General features: G+C 39.7%; 1 protein-coding gene across 1 annotated transcript; it reads left to right on the forward strand.

Annotated features, from left to right (window-relative positions):
* The first annotated feature begins 1,977 nt into the window (after nt 1-1,977).
* LOC120019950 (GTPase IMAP family member 8-like) lies at nt 1,978-19,398 on the forward strand. Its single transcript, XM_038963362.1, has 4 exons — nt 1,978-2,008; nt 12,840-13,019; nt 16,015-17,277; nt 17,417-19,398. The coding sequence occupies exons 1-4, from the start codon at nt 1,978-1,980 to the stop codon at nt 19,396-19,398; spliced, it is 3,456 nt and encodes a 1,151-aa protein (XP_038819290.1).
* The last annotated feature ends 1,348 nt before the right edge of the window (nt 19,399-20,746 follow it).

A 20,746-nucleotide genomic window follows, 5' to 3' on the forward strand; every position in this document is an offset into this window, starting at 1 on the left:
AACCGATCGCTGCCTGCACCTGCCCGCTTGTCCAGCATCACTACTCTGGACGGCTCTGACTTAGAATATGTGGACAACTACAAATACCTAGGTGTCTGGTTAGACTGTAAACTCTCCTTCCAGACTCACATCAAGCATCTCCAATCCAAAGTTAAATCTAGAATCGGCTTCCTATTCCGCAACAAAGCATCCTTCACTCATGCTGCCAAACATACCCTTGTAAAACTGACCATCCTACCAATCCTCGACTTCGGTGATGTCATTTACAAAATAGCCTCCAAAACCCTACTCAATAAATTGGATGCAGTCTATCACAGTGCCATCCGTTTTGTCACCAAAGCCCCATATACTACCCACCACTGCGACCTGTACGCTCTCGTTGGCTGGCCCTCGCTTCACACTCGTCGCCAAACCCACTGGCTCCAGGTCATCTACAAGACCCTGCTAGGTAAAGTCCCCCCTTATCTCAGCTCGCTGGTCACCATAGCAACGCCCACCCGTAGCACGCGCTCCAGCAGGTATATCTCTCTGGTCACGAACTACAAAAATCTCTGAAACTGGAAACACTTATCTCCCTCACTAGCTTTAAGCACCAGCTGTCAGAGCAGCTCATAGATTACTGCACCTGTACATAGCCCATCTATAATTTAGCCCAAACAACTACCTCTTTACCTACTGTATTTATTTATTTTGCTCCTTTGCACCCCATTATTTCTATCTCTACTTTGCACCTTCTTCCACTGCAAACCAACCATTCCAGTGTTATTTTTTTTACTTGCTATATTGTATTTACTTCGCCACCATGGCCTTTTTATATTTTTTTTTATTTATTTATATATATATTTTGTTTGCCTTCACCTCCCTTATCTCACCTCACTTGCTCATATTGTATATAGACTTATTTTCACTGTATTATTGACTGTATGTTTGTTTTACTCCATGTGTAACTATGTGTTGTTGTATGTGTCGAACTGCTTTGCTTTATCTTGGCCAGGTCGCAATTGTAAATGAGAACGTGTTCTCAATTTGCCTACCTGGTTAAATAAAGGTGAAATAAATAAAATAAATAAAATATAACAAAGTATTGAGATAAACTTTTGTTATTGACCAAATACTTATTTTCCACCATAATTTGCAAATAAATTCATAAAAAATCCTACAATGTGATTTTCTGATTTTTTTTTTCTCATTTTGTCTGTCATAGTTGAAGTGTACCTATGATGAAAATTACAGGCCTCTCTAATTACTTTGATGTGGGATTGGAGATGTGTACAGTATATGCCCAATATCAATCAAATATACCATTTATTTGAATTATATGTCCAAAACTATGAGTTTTTTTTTTAAATTAAATTTAGTTTAACAATGTTTGCCAAAAGACTCCACTGGAAACTGGCAGAATGTTTGGTATGTGATTTATTTAAAAAAATATTTAATGGCTAAGTGAGTTAGTTTTAGTTCACTGAGATGACTTGTTAATGGCTAAATGAGCTGGGTTTAATTCAATGAGATGACTTGTTAATGGCTAAATGAGCTGGGTTTAGTTCACTGAGATGACTTGTTAATGGCTAAATGAGCTGGGTTTAGTTCACTGAGATGACTTGTTAATGGCTAAATGAGCTGGGTTTAATTCACTGAAATGACTTGTTAATGGCTAAATGAGCTGGGTTTAATTCACTGAGATGACTTGTTAATGGCTAAATGAGCTGCGTTTAATTCAATGAGATGACTTGTTAATGGCTAAATGAGCTGGGTTTAATTCACTGAAATGACTTGGGCATGCAAGTTAAGTATGCCAGGTGAAGAACATTCAGTCTTATTGTTATTCTGATTACAAATGCTCAAGTTAGTGGGTTAGAAACAAATTCAACATGTAGATTTCAGTCTCTCCACAACTCCCTTTAACAGGTAGGAACAGGTTTTACTGCAACTTTCACTTTCATTTATCTGGCCCAGTACAGACATTTTAATAATGAAATGGCGGACGCTGCATCATCCACAGACGAAGGTAAGCAGTAAAACCTTAGAAATATATATTTTGGCCTGATGTTCATCAATGCTTGTAATGTATCATTCATAGTGTTGGCCTACATGTCTAACTCAATATGCCAAACAAGCAAATATATATATTTTGGGGGATCATCTTGGGTAACTGCTCTTCGTCGAGTATGGTCTACCTCAATCTCTATGCTTCAGTGCTCTATCTTTGGAAAATACATTTACAGGAAATATCTGAAACAAGGGGTTCTGGAGAAGGTCTTCACCAGGCAGGCACCATATTATTGTTTTCCACTTTATATTTATAAAAATGTAACACCTAAAAAAATATATTTAGGTTTGAAAATTACTTTCAACATTCTATTAAGCAACAATGGAATTTGACGTCAGTCGATGAACCATAAAAACACAATCTATAGCCCATTACCTAATACCAGAATTATGATGCACCTGCCTATTTACTCATAGAAATATACATATTTTAATATCTCTGAGTATCCACATGCGATAATGATCAATAGGTATGACTTGCGCTTTACATTTGCAACATAGTTAGGAGTTAAATTGGTGACTAAATATACTTTGTTGGATAATCACTGTTTAAAGATCCATCATTATCTAATTTACTGGAGTCGTAATGTAGCTAGCTATTTATTTATAATTTGTTTACTAAAACGACCGTAGCATTTTTGTGTTTTCAATATTGCCAAGTGCCGACCACAATATAGTACAGTAACCGCAGCCTAGCTAGTTGACTGTGGCTGCAGCTCTTGAATGTGCCAGAGCCTGTTATAGAAGGTCACAAGCTACGCCCTGCCTATAAGATCAGGGTGGCGTTTCCATTTCATCAGCTTGGCAGAGATTCTGTAAGCAACATAGATATGCATCCAGTCATTACACTAGCTGACTAACCAGTTTAGCAAGGGCTTTGTTAACTTCTTCCTTGTTCAGACTAGCAGTTTGAAGTGACCCAAATCTGTTTTTTTCACATATCCGATACAAATTCAATCTTTTTCCTGAGGTCTTAATAGCCAAAAAGCACATGCTCAAATAAGAGTTGTACAGTTGAGGAACTATGGGAAAGTAATTCTGCTTTGATAAACTTGTAACCCCACTTTTTAGAAAATTATCCTTGAATATTTTGGTACACCTACTGGAGAGCTCTTCTTTGTCTACACCCATTCAGCATCGTTCACCCCCTCTTAAGCCTTAGCCCCACCCATCTCTTTAAGGATTCACATATGAGGCCATGTGCTAAACAAACAACCAAAGATTTCAAGACTAAAGGCTGGTTTATACTATGTCTATTGACATGTCTGTAGACAGTTGTCGCAGTGACATCATGAACATTCTATTGTTGTCCGACATCAAACTTGTTGTTGTCGTTATGAAAAAGTATAAACACAAAAATGACAGTCTGCATGACATCAGCAGCCCGGTGGTCCAAAATAGTATAACTGGTTTATTTTAACACCAATTAACCCACCCGTTTAAAAATAAATGTAGTATATGTCAATCTACCAAACAATGTTTTGGTTTGTTTCTAGCTTGTTATCTAGCTAGCTAACGTTAAGTTAGCCAGTTCAAATAAGGACCATATCATATAGCTGACAAAGTCTTAAACTTAGCTAATTGGTATTCATTATTACAGGAAAATAAACTGACAACAAGATCATAATTTACAAGTTAATGGCGAGCTAACAGAAAATAGCTTGCGGTTGTGAGTGTGACGAAATAAAAGCAGGGCATTCTACCGGAGAGTTTTAGAACTTGGACACTGTCTCGTTGGCCTTATATCCTAATTTGACTTTGGTGCAGGTCACGTTCTTCACATTACCATCTCTGGTAAACACACACTATATCAAATAAAATCAAAGTTTATTTGTCACATGCACACGATACAGAAGGTGTAAATGGTACAGTGAAATGCTTAATTGCGTAGTGGAGACGTTTTTGTTTAGACATGTAGCTAGCTAGCTAAACAATGAACCATAATCCCAACACATAACGTATGCATGAATCTGCAGGTAGCTAACGTTAAAGCTAACCAACTAGGTTCAATGTTAGCTAGCTAGTTTACATTAGGCTATAACTATCAATGCAAATGGCTCTGAGATATGAATAATATTACTACACAGATCATACACGTAACGTCAGCAAGCGAGCCTGCCAGCTAACAGTACGCTTTAACTTGCAATGAAAATTACTTTGACAAAATTAGAAATGTATAATATCTGAACATGTAGCTTGCTAGACTCTCTTACCCGTATGCTTCTCCCTCTCCGTCACGGATGCAATGGCTCTTAGTTTGAAGATGTAATCCGGAGACAGATGTTTTATACAATAGCCTTCTGTGTATTCTCTTTTCGACTCCCTCCACATATTTGCAATCAAATGCCAGAATTCTCTCCATCTCCTTAGCTATCCTACTCTGCTTCCACCGTGGCTAAACCAAATAGGCTTGTAATTTAACAATTGTATTCATATTTACAGATGGCATACAAGTTTGTTATTAAGGCGTATGAAAGTTAAACTGTTCCAGAAGGCATTTCTGCCAAAGAAACGCATTGTGATAAAAAAGAACAGTTTACATTCAAATGTCTAGTTTCCTGAAACAAGTCATAAATCTCAAGCCCCTCAGTCATTTACCCTGTCTGTGCATTAAAGTGCGCAGAATGCGTTTCTGACTGCGACTAGCCATGATTCTCTAAAAAGAGACAGAGTAACCACGCTAACAATTCAAGGGAGAGAGAATGTTTTTGTTTCCCGTAATGTTCACCTGATGGCCTACATAAATCTATATGCTACAGTGCTGTATCTTCGGAAAATACATTTACAGGAAATTGTTTTATTATTTTTACAAATATATACAGTACCAGTCAAAAGTTTAGAAACCATACTTATACAAGCGGTTTTCTTTATTTGTCCTATTTTCTACATTGTAGAATGATAGTGAAGACATCAAAACTATGAAATAATACATATGGAATCATGTAGTAACCAAAAAAGTGTAAAACAAATCCAAAGATATTTTATATTTGATATTCTTCAAAGTAGCCACCCTTTGCCTTGATGACAGTTTTGCACACTCTTGGCATTCTCTCAACCAGCTTCACCTGGAATGCTTTTCCAACAGTCTTGAAGGAGTTCCCACATATGCTGACCACTTGTTGGCCTCTTTTACTTCACTCTGCGGTACAACTCAACCCAATTGAGATGGTTTGGGTTGAGGTCGGGTGATTGTGGAGGCCTGGTCATCTGATGCAGCACTCCATCACTCTCCTTCTCGCTCAAACAGCCCTTACACAGCCTGAAGGTGTGTTGGGTCTTTGTCTTGTTAAAAAATAAATTATAGTCCCACTTAGTGCAAACCAGATGGGATGGCGTATCGCTGCTGTATGCTGTGGTAGCCATGCTGGTTAAGTGTGCCTTTTAATTCTAAATAAATTACAGACAGTGTCACCAGCAATGCAACCCCACAATATCACACCTCCTCCTCTATGCTTCACGGTGGGAACCACATGCGGAGATCATCCGTTCATCTACTCTGCGTCTCACAAAGACACAGCTGTTGGAACCAAAAATCTAAAATTTGGACTCATCAGACCAAAGGACAGATTTTCACCGGTCTGGGATCCTGAGTGGTGCAGCAGTCTAAGGAACATTGCAGTGGTAGAGGTGTCACTACAGACCCAGGTTCGATCCCGGGCTGTATCACGACCGCCCGTGATCGGGAGTCCCATAGGGCGGCGCACAATTGGCCCAGCGTCGTCCGGGTTAGGGGAGGGTTTTTAGCTGGGTAGGCCTTCATTGTAAATAAGAATTTGTTCTCAACTGACTTGCCTAGTTATATAAATAATTATAATGTCCATTGCTTGTGTTTCTTGGCCTAAGCAAGTCTCTTCTTCTCACTGGTGTCCTTTAGTAGTGGCATCTTTGCAGCAATTCGACCATGAAGTTCCTGATTCACGCAGTCTCGTCTGAAAAGTTGATGTTGAGATGTGTCTTACTTGAATTCTGTGAAGCATTTATTTGGGCTGTAATTTCTGAGGCTGGTAACTCTAATGAACGTATCGTCTGCAGCAGAGGTAACTCTGGGTCTTCCTTTCCTGTGGCGGTCCTCATGAGAGTCAGTTTCATCATAGCGCTTGATGGTTTTTGCAACTGCACTTAAAAACTTTTAAAGTTCTTGAAATTTTCCGGATTGACTGACCTTCATGTTTTAAAGTAATGATGGACTGTCGTTTCTCTTTGCTTATTTGAGCTGCTCTTGCCATAATATGGACTTGGTCTTTTACCAAATAGGGCTATCTTCTGTATACCACCCCTACAACACAACTGATTGGCTCAAACACATTAAGGACAGAAATCCCACAAATTCACTTTTAACAAGGCACACCTGTTAATTGAAATGCATTCCAGGTGACTACCTCATGAAGCAGGTAGCCTAGTGGTTAGTGATGGGCCAGTAACAGAAAGGTTGTTTGAGCAAATCCCCAAGCTGACAAGATAAAAATCTGTCGTTCTGCCCCTGAACAAGGCAGATAACTAAGCCGTCATTGTAAATAAGAATTTGTTATTAACTGATTTGCTTAGTTAAAAATGTTCTTTCTTTAAAGCTGGTTGAGAGAATTCAAAGAGTGTGCAAAGCTGTCATCAAAGGATGGCTATAAAATATATTTGGATTCGTTTAACACTTTTTTGGTTACTACGTGTTATTTTTACAAAGTAGAAACACTAAAAATGAAGAAAAACCCTTGAATGAGTAGGTGTCCAAACTTTTGACTGGTACTGTATTTAAAGTATTTAAAGCCTGTTTCAGTGAATTGGAGAGAACATTTCTAAGTAGATGTAATGTTAGGCAGGGGAACCCAAGAGCAGACTCAGACCAGAAAACAGGGATGAAAGGGTCAGAAGCAGCAAAACTGCAGTGAGGAGGAGAAACAGCATCAGGCAAAGAAACATGCACAACAGGATACAGGATCTTAAATAATAACAAACAGCTAGCAGCATGACTGACTGAACGGAGATTACGATTTGACAGAGTGGAAGTGGCAGGACTGAGTATTTGTAGAGGTCTTGATATGGAACGGGTTGCAGCTGGTGAGGAGCCGCTCTGGCTCCAGCACACCTGTTTCCAACCACACAATCACACACAAACAGAAAGGGAGGGGGAGAGAGAGAGAGTGTGTACTAGAGGAGTGGCTGCAGGTCAAGGAGACACCGGATGTCCACTAGGGGGTGTGGAAGGAGCAGATGTGACAGGTAAAGCCATGGATTTATCCACATTAATGTTGTACCCTGACAGGTTACCATACAGTTGAAGTCGGAAGTTTACATACACTTAGGTTAGAGTCATTAAAACTCGTTTTTCAACCACTCCACAAAATTCTTGTGAACAAACTATAGTTTTGGCAAGTCAGTTAGGACATCTACTTTGTGCATGCCACAAGTAATTTTTTCAACAATTGTTTACAGACAGATTATTTCACTTATCACAATTCCAGTGGGTCAGAAGTTTACATACACTAAGTTGACTGTTCCTTTAAACAGCTTGGAAAATTTCAGAAAATTATGTCATGGCTTTAGAAGCTTCTGATAGGCTAACTGACATCATTTGAGTCAATTGGAGGTATACCTGTGGATGTATTTCAAGGCCTACCTTCAAACTCAGTGCCTCTTTGCTTGACATCATGGGAAAATCAAAAGAAATCAGCCAAGACCTCAGAAAACAAATTGTAGACCTCCACAAGTCTGGTCCAACACCTTAAGGTACCATGTTCATCTGTCTCCCAGAGATGAACATACTTTGGTGCGAAAAGTGCAAATCAATCCCAGAACAACAGCAAAGGACCTTGTGAAGATGCTGGAGGAAACGGGTATCTTTATCGACAGTAAAACGAGTCCTATATCGACATAACCTGAAAGGCCGCTCAGCAAGGAAGAAGCCACTGCTCCAAAACCGCCATAAAAAAGCCAGACTACGGTTTGCAACTGCACATAGGGACAAAGATCGTACTTTTTGGAGAAATGTCCTCTGGTCTGATGAAACAAAAATAGAACTGTTTGGCCATAATGACCATCGTTATGTTTGGAGGATAAAGGGGGATGCTTGCAAGCCGAAGAACATCATCCCTACCGTGAAGCATGGGGGTGGCAGCATCATGTTGTGGGGGTGCTTTGCTGCAGGAGGGACTGGTGCACTTAATAAAATAGGTGGCATCATGAGGGAGGAAAATTATGTGGCTATATTAAAGCAACATCTCAAGACATCAGTCAGGAAGTTAAAGCTTGGTCGCAAATGGGTCTTCCAAATGGACAATGACCCCAAGCATACTTACAAGCATACTTTGAGGCAAAATGGCTTAAGGACAACAAAGTCAAGGTATTGGATTGGCCATCACAAAGCCCTGACCTCAATTCTATAGAAAATTTTTGGGCAGAACTGAAAAAGTGTGTGCGAGCAGGGAGGCCTGCAAATCTGATTCAGTTACCCCGGCTCTGTCAGGAGGAAGGGGACAAAATTCCCCCAACTTATTGTGCAAAGCTTGTGGAAGTCTACGCAAAATGTTTGACCCAAGTTAAACAATTTAAAGGCAATGCTACCAAATACTAATTGAGTGTATTTATACTTCTCACCCACTGGGAATGTGATGAAATATATAAAAGCTGAAATAAATCATTCTCTCTACTATTTTTCTGACATTTCACATTCTTAAAATAAAGTGGTGATCCTAACTGACCTAAAACAGGGAATTTTTAAACGAGTTCAAACGTATTTGGCTAACGTGTTTGTAAACTTCCGATTTCAACTGTATGTGACCAACCGTCTCAAATCGGTGTAACAACATTTTAAATTGTGTTTCTTACATTGGATAAAAGTAGATACTCAGAGCTAGAAAATGGTATATCATACACTACAGTTGAGGAACAATGGGAAAGTAATTCTGCTTTGAAAGTTGATAAACTTGTAACCTCACTTTTGAGAAAATGGCCTTTGAATGTTTTGGTACTACTACTGGAGAGCCCTCTGCCTACACCTATTCAGCATCGTTCACCCCCTCTTAAGCTTTAGCCCCACCCATCTTTTTAATGGTTGATCCGAGCATTCTGTCCTAGCAACAGTAGTCAAGCACCCAAGCTAACTGGCTAACATTGGCTAGCTTGCTAGCTACTTCCAGACACGAGAGAACAGCTCACTGACCATTTTACTTGCCCTAGCAGAGCTGGTTAGGCTGTTTTTATGTTATCAAGAGCGTTGGTGACGATAACTGTGCTGGCAACATTTTACGCTTTTTTCCAACGTTTACTGACACCGGCCATATTCAACAGGTGTTGAGCGTTCTTAAATGTGTCAGTTATTTTGCGCTCTGGCACACAGACGAGAGTGCTCTGAAATCATATAGCTAGCTAAACTATGAACCATATCCGCAGGTAGCTAACCAACCAGGTTCAATGTTACTTGCATAGTGGAGTCTTTTTTTAAGACATGTAGCTAGCTAACTAAACAATGAACTGTCGTAGCGTTGACTATCATTACATGTGAAGACTGTTTATTATCAAATCAATTCTCTATGTGTAATTTAATTACGCAATTAAACTAATCATGTAACTTTAATTAACTAGGAAGTCGGGGCACTATGGAAAATGTGGTTTATAGAGTTTCAATTTCCCGAATATAACTCTTCAGATATTTTCATCTTATCTATTAGTCACTTATTACTGTATTATTACCTCAGTCATATTCTGAATGTCGCAAACCCTTGGATATCTGCACGAACCCTAACATAGATCATGAATCAGGGATATACAAATTGGCTTAATTATTTATTTACTAACTAACTTAATCAATCACAGAATTACATACACACACACACAACACACACACACACGCACAATAGGTCATACATTGGTTACTACATGGTACAAAGAAAAAGTCCCTAGAGGACAAAACCGATATGACGGCTTGGTAGACAAAGGAAAGGGGGTGGGGACAGCTCAAGAGCGGGAAACTCAGAGTGGATTCAAGTACATACTGTTGACCATGGAAATGCCTATACTTTGAACATGAACAACCGCTCATTCGAAAATAAATGGCAATTTACATATTTACAAGTGTATGCCTTTGTTGTCCCTCTCTGTGGTCGCCGGTCCGTCTGCTGGATAGTCAGTCGACAGAAAGCCTTGTTTGTCCACCAGAGTACCATTCGGAAATGTTCTTAAATCGAATGCGTTTTCCAGACTAAAGTATTTAATAAACAGCTGCAGCCTGAATAATTGTTCTTTAGTTTGTAGATTTCTTAGCCATTTCAACATGGGAATGATCTCCACGTTCTCTGGTCTCATCCTTTTGTAGAGTTGCCAACCATTTTAACATGTAGCGACAGCTCCATATTTTCTGGTCTAATTGTAAGTATAAATCGGGAGACAGGTGCAGGAATGTTTAATAGTTTTTTTTATTAAGCCCAAATTACGGCGTGCTGTGTAAGGGCATGAAGACCAAACAAACACGTAACAAAACACAGGGTTGAAACCCAAACAAAAGAGCAAGGAGTACCTCGAATAAATAACACAAGCACAATGATTATCACACTGGACGAAAACTGTAATCATCTGCGCAATCCACAATGGCACGAAAGCCAAAACACACAGCACAGGTACTCACACGCACCAACGGACATTGTAACAATAATGGACAGCCCAATGGAAACCAAAGGGCACACTTATACAAGTACTAATCAGTGGGAATAGGGGACAGGTGTGAATAGGGGACAGGTAATGAATTTCTGGAGGGATCCGTGACACTAATGTACATTTTGTCACGGGTGGTTTTATACTCTGTGGAAGAAGGGGTAGTTCCATGACGCCTGCTATAACATCTGGGCTCACGGGGGTGTGGCCACTGACTAGTTAAAACTTTATATCTAAACAAGTATCTCATTTAGAAGGCCAACATCACATTACATCTTCTCACAAATTGTTTTATATTCAATCATATATTTTACACAACCATCAGATGCAAACCCCATAATTGAGAAGTGTACACAAAATTGTGTGTTTCCTGTCCTTCATGAGATCATCAAATGAAACAAATTCGACAAGATTGTTCTTTAAATACCCACGGGCAATTCCCACATTCTCAAAAATATAAATATTGTTTCATTCTCCAATTTTGGGGATTAGGAGTTTTGGACAAGAAGAATGTCTTGTTCTCCATAGGCTCTCTCCCACAATACTCAATGTCAGGGAAGCGAGTTTCTACCCGGAATTTATGACCGTTGTAAAACCTGTGGTGGAAGAGAGGGGGGGAGCCACGATATACACCCAAAAGGGCCACGTCGTGACAGAACCATAATCCCAACTCATGACATTACAACCCTGCATGCATCTGCAGGTAGCTAACCAACCAGGTTCAATGTTAGCTAGCTATAACTAGCAAAGCAAATGGCTCTGAGATACAAACAATATTACTACACAGATCATACACGTAACGTTAACTAGCGAGCCAGCCAGCTAACTTTAGCTAACTAGCTAAAAGTCCACTTTAACTTGAAATGAAAACTACTTTCTGACAAAATTAAAAACGTGTAATATATGAAAGTGTAGCTAGCTAGACTATCTTACCCGTATACATGGACGGATGCTTCTCACACTCTGCACTCTCTGTCATGGATGCCATGGTCGCCCTTAGTCTGAAGATGTAATCCGGAACAGGTATTTTATCCATCTCCTTAGCTATCATACTCTAATTCCACTGATTTCAAAACTCGGTCCTCCAGAAAGCGGAGAGCAATACTTTTGATAAAAAAAATTGAGTTTACGTTTAAATGGCTCTTCTGTGAAGTGATGATGCGCCACATACGCCTAGTTTCCTGAAACGAGTCACATATTCAGATATGATGTCCATTACTGCAGTGGTTTAGAGATATATAAAAGCACATCATCAACAAATAATACAGTTCTATGCTCTTCGCCATCTACAGAGATGCCCCTGATGTTATTACTAGACTTTATTGCCTCAGCCAGAGGTTCTATGACTAAGGAGAACAGAGCAGGAGATAAAGGATAGCCTTGACGAACCGAGTAGCCTAGCTAGCCAATATAACAAGCTTGATAGCTTGCTAGCTACAGGTAGCTGTCTACCGTGGACTCACTCGGCTCGGTCAGAGCAGTAATTATTAACATGATGATGATGATGATGATGAGCTACCACTACCAGCTATGGCTAGCTAATTAGCTATTATTTAGATATTATAATTTACATTTTACATTACATTTAAGTCAATTAGCAGACGCTCTTATCCAGAGCGACTTACAAGTTGGTGCATTCACCTTATGATATCCAGTGGAACAACCACTTTACAATAGTGCATCTAACTCTTTTAGGGGGGGGGGGGGGGGGGGGGGGGGGGTGTTAGAAGGATTACTTTATCCTATCCTAAATAATAATAATAATAAATCTATTCCCCAATATTTGTGTGATATTTGTTAGCTAGCTAGACTAAAATTAAAACCTAACATGTAGGCTACCTATCCATACTGTAGATGCTACTACTACTACCACTGCTGTAGACAAAAATCCCATCGTGTGCTTACTACATGAAGTTGAAACAGCGGATCTTGGAGGTGAAGCAGGTGTTTTGTAGCAGTGGCAGCATAACTAGACCATTTTTAAATTGTAAAGTTAGGCACATGATGATTCAGACACACTTAAATATGTATTCTATTTGATATGTATACTATTCATGTTTTTTTCTTTCAGTAGTATATTTTTTTGTATTGTAACCTTTTGTAGGAGTGAACATTAAACCTAAAATTCCCTTTGTTTACTCACCTCCTAGTGACTAGAGAGCCCCAGGTAGGCAGAATCTCAGCAGAAAGCTGTCAGACAGACTGTGATGCAGAGGAGAGCAGGGAGGAGGAAGAGGAGTTAAAGAGTAGCAGCAGTACCAGTGAAGGAGTGACAGAAGAGATTGAACAAGCAAGTAATAAGGGAAAGGAAGAGTATGGACAGATTCAAAGTGAGGAAGATGAGATTTTAGATGATCCAGCACTGTGGCCAGAGAAAGTACAAGGCCATGAAAGAGCAGCTATTGTTCGCAGACTAGCCAACAGGTGTGGTGAGGAGACAGAACTGTATAAAATCATGCCACCAGACTCAGAAGGCAAGGCGTTCCCCAACTATTTACAGTACAGTAAGTCAGCAAATGGAAGAGAAAAGGTGCAGAGACTGGCTTATTTATAGTAAGATTGTAAAGGCATTATATTGCATTCCATGTGTTCTCTTTTCTCATCAGCAAAGTAAACCATCACCCAGTTCTCTGAATAGTAAGGATGGCTATAAGATATCATCAGTGAAATGGCGGAGAATGTATGACACACTACCAGAGCATGAGGATGGTGTGTCTCACAAGAACTGTTACTGGAAATGGAAAAATCTGCAGCATACTGTAACAACAGCTACAGGTATAGACAGTCAGCTGCAGAAACAAATCCAGTCAGAAATGTATAAAAACAGAGCACTTCTAGAATGGATGTGACACTGTACTTAGCATCTAGAAATATGTCATTCCGGGGGAAACCATTCAATCTTGATGATGTATGATGTGCATAATGGACATTTCCTGGGCTTACTTGAACTGTTGTCAAATTATGACCTGCTATTACGTGAGTACTTACAGAAAGTCAGGGACATAAAGGAGCACGACTCATTACCTCAGCCCTGAGAGCCAAACGAGTTCATAGGAATATGTGGTCAAAGGGTTTTGAAAACAATAATTTATGAAATGGAAAATGCAATCTATTACTTGGTTATATGTGATGCAACTCCAGACATTTCCCATACTGAGCAAAATGTATTATTGGTGAGATATGTACACAAAGATAAAGTTCAGGGAACAGATGAATGGGAAATAATTGAACGTTTTCTTGATTTTAAAGACTTTGCTAGAAAGACAGGCATTGAAATTTCTGAAATGATTTTGAGAGCATTGGAAGGGCATAGTATTGACATAGCAGATTGCCGTGGTCAAGGCTATGATAATGGTGCAAATATGTCAGGGAAAAGGAAGGGAATTAAAGCACACATACTGCAAAAGAAGGCTCAGGCCTTCGTAATCAATGGGACGCTCTTCTGGCAGAAGCCTCCATGGTGGCAAATTAAATGGGTGGAACTGCTCAGTTTCACAATGAACAGAGGAGCCACCAGAAGAAAATAAAACATTTCCCTGATGAGACTGAAGATGACATAGCAAATTAACAGAAGTCAGTCACTGGATTTCACAACACAGTGTTTTATGTGGTTCTGGATAGTATAATCAGTAGTTTGGACATGCGGTTCCACACGATTACAGCTATATGCGAGGAGTTTTCACCAATACTTACATTTAGGAAAATGACTGATAACCAATTTCGTGTATCTTGCCACAAATTGAGAAACAAGTATTCCAAAGATCTCACAGATGGATTTCAAAATGAAATGCGACATCTAAAGATGATATATGGTGGCACTTTTTCAGATGGTCTTCCTCCTGTAGAGCTCCCAAATGCCATCCACAAGATGCAGCGACAGAGCATTTTTGGAGAGGTGTGCATTGCACTGCGAATCTTCTGTTCAATGCCTGTAACAGTTGCTGGAGGTGAACGTGCCTTCAGTAAGCTGGAACTATCTAAGATCTACAGTGTGCCAAGACAGGTTGAACAGCCTTGCCATCCTTTCAATTGAAAACCAGTTAGCTAGAAAAATGTACTTTAAAGATATTATAAATAAGTTTGCTCACAAGAAGGCTCGACGCTGGGCTCTTGGTGCAGTGCAACCTCTTGAGTTTTGTTTACAGGGAACAAACACAAGGACAAATGCCTTAAATCATTTCCCAAGGCTCTCTGATCAAGAAGCTTAGAATGAAAAATAAGGAACAATTGGAGGCTGAAGTAAAGCATTTAGAACTTCTTCCTAAACAACAACCAACCCAGGCAAATTGTAAGCCCATAGCTTGTGCTAAGGCCTAACTCAATTTAGATCATACAAAGCATTTTTTTTTAAACAGTTGTTTTTTTACCAAGCTAAATATTATGAGTTCGGTAAACGTCCAAGCCATCATTGTAAATAAGGGCTCTATGATTCGAGACTGGAGCAGTTGATGATTTATCCAAGTTTACCCAAAGCACAGTTAAAGTCCCTTGCAGTGTTGGTTAAATAATAAAATGTCAGACATACATTTTGAAACAAACAAAACAATTTAATTTCACCTTTATTTAACTATGCAAGTCAGTTAAGCAAGAAAGACGGAAGCCATCAGGTAGACATGAAAAATGTGGGTAAATTCAGTAGTTATACACCATAATGTAACTATTTGGTATTTAAGAGGGAGGGCTACGGCTCAGAAGGATTTGTCATTAGGACACATTCCTAATTTTTGATTCTGTTTTCAAAATGTCTATCCTGATGGTACAAAATCTGTGTAAGTAGACGTGACGTTGAAAGAAAATATATAAAAGGTTTCTTAATGACTTATTCACCATTTCAATATTCTGCCGACCTCCATTCCCAACGTGTTTGTATCTCTGAGGTCCTACTGTACTTTATAGTATCATGCTCATGTCATTGTTTTGTTTTAATACTTTTACCGATTAGAATGTGGTATGAGTTCACAGCTCATAAACCAATAGTATCTATCAATTTGAGGTCATTGCTCCCTCTGGTGGATACAAAAAGAAATGTCGCTCAACATGCTTAGTGCAGCGATTTGCCGTATTGTGGCCATTAAACGTGACGCTCTGGCATACAATGTGAGGGATTCCATAGGAATCACTGAGCTAAATAACATTGTGGAACTGTACTGGCTCAATATTACTGACTACTACTGTTAAGCTTTTTGACAACAAGCATTGGGAGAAAAGCATTATTAATTCACAACAGGGACAATCCTCCAGTGTGAACATTTGGTAAACAGGTAAACTACATTATGTTTCATATGCATATCCTTATACTAATCAATGTGTACATGTGTTTTACAGTGTCTTCACTCAGGATTGTGCTTCTGGGGAAGAATGACGACAAGAAGAGTACAGTGGGTAACATGATCCTACAGAAAGAGGCTTTTAGGCCTGCTCATTTCTTCAACTATAAACGGCCTTGTGATTCAGCCACTGGGAAGGTGAAAGGCAAGTCTGTTACTGTTGTAAAGACTCCAGACTTATTTGCTCTGCCAGTGGAGTCCCTGATGCAGGAGATGGAGAAATGTAAGTCCCTCTCTGCTCCTGGGCCTCATGGGTTCCTACTGGTGTTGAAGTCTGATGAGTTCACAGAGGAGAACAGAAACACATTCAAGTTGATCCTGAGTATATTTGGTAAAGAGTCCTTCAAGTACTCAATGGTGATCATTACTCACCACAAGGGAGTCGCAGGAAATCCTCATCTGAGACAAATGATTGAAGAATGTGGAGGAAGGCATCATGAAATGTACAAACAAGGAAGTGACCACAAAGAGTTAACTGAAAAGATAGAAAAGATGGTAGAGGAGAATGAATGGAGATACCTCACCTCCAATGAAGAGACGACACATGATACCATGACACCAAAGGCTCAGAGACTGAACATGGTTCTGTGTGGCAGAAGAGGAGCTGGGAAGACTTCTATAGCCAATGTCATACTGGGTCAGACAGAGTCCAGTCCAAAGTCCAGCTCCTCCTCAGTGTGTGTGAAGAGAGAAGGAGAGGTGTGTGGTCGGCCTGTCACCCTCATCGAGCTGCCTGCTCTGTATAGAACACATCTCACTCAGGAGGAAGTGATGCGTGAGACATTCCACTGTGTCTCTCTCTGTGACTCTGGAGTCCATGCTTTCCTCCTGGTTGTACCTTTGGGTCCACTCACTGATGAAGACAAAGGAGAGTTGGAGACCATCCAGAAGATTCTCAGCTCACGAGTCAATGACTTTGTCATGGTCCTGTTTAGACAGGATTACATTCCAGTTGATAAAACTGCAGTTGACTTTGTGGAACAAAATGCAGACACAAAGCAACTGATCAAGATATGCGGAGGGCGGTATAAAATCATTGAAGCTTTGAAGATTGAGAACGCCAAGCAGACGACAGAACTTGTAGCAGAAATAGTCAAAATGATGGATCAGAGCAGAACCTGCTACACTCTGTACATGTACATGGAGGCTAAACACCAATCAGAACTGGAGGAAAAGAACAGAAGAATCAAGGATTTAGAGGAGAGAATCAGGAACATGTCACAAGGTGAGTTTGTTGAACACACGGAGGAACAAATATTGGGCAGTGATTGGGAAAACAATGATTTAACACTATGAACCTTCTGTGTTGATTTCAATATCAGTTCATGCAGTGATTAACATGAATTTAATATAATTTATTGTTTAATTTGTAGGTGCTGAAATGGAATGCTCCATCACAGAGTGCATAAGGGTGGTGCTGATTGGGAAAACTGGAAATGGGAAGAGCGCCTCTGCAAACACTATCCTGGGCAGAGATGAATTTGAGTCTGAATCCAGCCCTGATTCTGTGACAACAGTTTGCAAGAAGGCAGTCGGCAGAGTTGATGGAAGAACAGTTGCTGTGGTGGACACACCTGGCCTTTTTGACACAACACTGTCTAATAAAGATGTTCAGCAAGAGATAGTGAAATGTGTTTCTCTGTCAGCTCCTGGACCCCATGTGTTTATCATAGTGTTGAGTGTCGGGAGAATCACACAGGAGGAGCTGGACACTTTGGACCTCATAGAGAAAACCTTTGGTCCACGGGCAGGAATGTTCTGCTTAGTTCTGTTTACTAGAGGAGATGACTTGAAAAATAAATCAATTCAAGATTACATTGGGAAAAGCAAGCATGCCAAACTGAAAAAACTGATCAGAGATTGTGGAGACAGATTCCATCTCTTCAACAACAAAGACAAAAATAACCGCACACAGGTCACTGAGCTTCTTAAGAAGATTAACAAAATGGTGTCCATGAACAAGGGCAGTTTCTACACCAATGAGATGTTCCAGGAGGCAGAGGCATCCATTAAACAAAAACAGGAAGCAATACTGAAGCAGCGAGAGATGGAGATAAAGGCTGACATGGAGAAACTGAAGGTCAGCCATGAAACAGACATGGAAAAGATGAAGTCAAAGTTGGAAGAGGAGAGATTGAAAGTTCAGGAGGAAAGACAGCTGAGAGAAAAACTGTTGAGAGAGAGAGAGGACGCTATTAGAAAAGAGCATGAAGAAAAGGAGAAAGCAGAGAAGGAAGAAAGAGAGTTGGAGGACAAAAAAAGGAAAGAAGATGAAAAGTTGAAAAAAGAAATATGGGACACAGAAAAAGAGAAGATGGAAAAAGAGATAAAAACTCAGGAAATAAAGTTGAAAAACCTGCAAAGAGAAAAGGAAGAAGAATATAACATGAGGATGGAAAAACTGAGAAAAGAAGAGAAAGACAGAGAAGAACAGCTTCAAAATCAAGAAAGGAAGTTTGATAAACTAAAAAGGGAACAGGAGGAAGAAAGTAAAAGGAGAGAGAAAGAAGAGGATGAGAGGAGAAAGAATGAAGAGAAAGAAAGACAAGAGTGGCAAAGAAAAATAGAGGAAGCAGAGAAAGGTCAAACAGAACTCCAAGAGGTCATGCGTAGAGAAAAAGAGGAATGGGAGGAACAATTGAAGAAAGAAAGAGACAGACACCAGGAAGAAGAAAGGCTAAGGAGACAGAAGGAGGCAGACACTCTTGTAGAACAAGAAGAAAAACAGAGGAGATTGAGAGAGCAGTTTGAAAGAGAGAGGGAACAAGATAGAATAAAGATGAAGCAATCAGAAGAGCAAACTAGAGAAATAGAGCAGAAAGAAAGAGAAAAAATTGAAAAAGACTTTGAAGAAAAGAGGAGAGAGTTGACAGACAAAATGACAATGCAACAAGAGCAGTGGGAGAGAGAACGTAGAGAGGAACAGGAAAGAAGATTTCAAGAGGATGTAAATCGAGGAGTGGAGGAGAGACTAAGACTAAGAAAACTGGAGGAAACATTTCAACAAGAACGTGAAGAAGAAAACAGGAGGAAGGAGAAGGAAGATAAAGTCAGGAGAGAACAAGAAGAGAAGAAATGGAAGGAAATGAGGGCAGAGCACGAAAGGGAAACAAAAGAAATGATGGATAAATATGAACAAGAGGCCAGAAGACATGCAGAGGAAATGAATAACTTTAAAGAGAAATATGAAAATGACTTCCAAAAAGTATTGGATCAACATGAAGAAGAGAAGGAGAAACTAATACAAAAGCACAAAGAGGAGTATGATCTTTTGATTGCTCTATATGGTCATGATAAAACAAAACTGACTGAGGAAATCAATGACTTGAATAAGAAGCATGAGGAAGAGATAAAGCACCTGTACAGATGTGTTGTACAGTGAGAATCTTGAGCCCTATTTGAATGGGACTGGTATATTTAAGCAGTAAGGCCCGAGGAGGTGTGGTATATGGCCAATATACCACGTCTAAGGGCTGTTCTTATGTACGACACAATGCTGGGTCCTTGGATACAGCACTTAGCCGTGATATATTGGCCATATGCCACGAACCCCTGAGGTGCCTTATTGCTATTATAAACGGGTTACCAACATAGTCAGAGCAGTAAAAATATTTTGGGGTCATACCTGTGGTATATGGTCTGATTTTCCACGGCTTTCAGCTAATCAGTATTCAGGGATCAAAGCACCCAGTTTACTATAACTAATGAACATTGTAACTTAATACCTGAAATGTAATTATATGTTTAAATAGACTGCGGTGATATGAGCAGCAGTGTGAACCAGAGATAATTCAGAGTGAGCGTGGTTCAAGAGGTTTGACTCCCCCACAGAACATCTGCGGCTGTGTGCTTGGGCATGGGAGTCATCACTCTCCTGTGATGTGATATCTGCCTGATACTATTTTGAATAGATGTTCTCTGTCCTAGAACATCAGTACATAAAGGGGAATTGTCCAAAACTCCATTTATGGTTTCTAAACCTATTTGTTTGATTAGTTTATTATCCTTGTTCAAAGGCCTTTCCTTGGACAGATCAGACTGGCCATGACTCATGAATGTAAACATGTTGCTGGATTGTTGGTCATTTTCTATCGATGTGCTCGGGTGTCATTTTCCTAAAGTCTGAAATTAGCATGTTGAGCACTTTAGTTCGTCTCCATTCAAGGACACTGTCAATTTCACTAAATACTACCATCCACAATATACACGTGATAAAGCAGCAGTCTGGGACAGAAAAGTGTTTTTTACTTACATGATGATAGACCAGCACATCTACAGAAAACAATGTCATCTTTACATGAAGCGTTAGCAACGTATATTGAAGCCCTATTTAAATGGGACTGGTTTAATTAAGTTGTAAGGCCCGAGGAGGTGTGGTATATGGCCAATATAACATGGCTAAGGGCTGTTCTTATGATGTCATATGTTTCATTTTTCTGTCTGTGACTGTGCTTTATATATCCTGATGCTATTTCTGTCTTTGTGTTGTAAAACCAGAGAATAAAAGACAAATCAACAAATGAGTTTAATCTTGATTTATTTTATTTCTTCCTTTCACTTCATAGTTGTTCCCACAGTCTTGTTTAAAACGCAGCTGAGTTCTTGTAAACTTGGAGGAGATCCCCAGTAGAGATTCTCCATTGAACATATATTATAGTCCAGGACTAGGTTTAATGTATGTGAGGGAACTTGGCCCAACACATGAAAACTAAGATAAAACTACAGAGCTG

This window comes from Salvelinus namaycush, chromosome 25, assembly GCF_016432855.1.
Source record: "Salvelinus namaycush isolate Seneca chromosome 25, SaNama_1.0, whole genome shotgun sequence".
Classification (NCBI taxonomy): domain Eukaryota; kingdom Metazoa; phylum Chordata; class Actinopteri; order Salmoniformes; family Salmonidae; genus Salvelinus; species Salvelinus namaycush.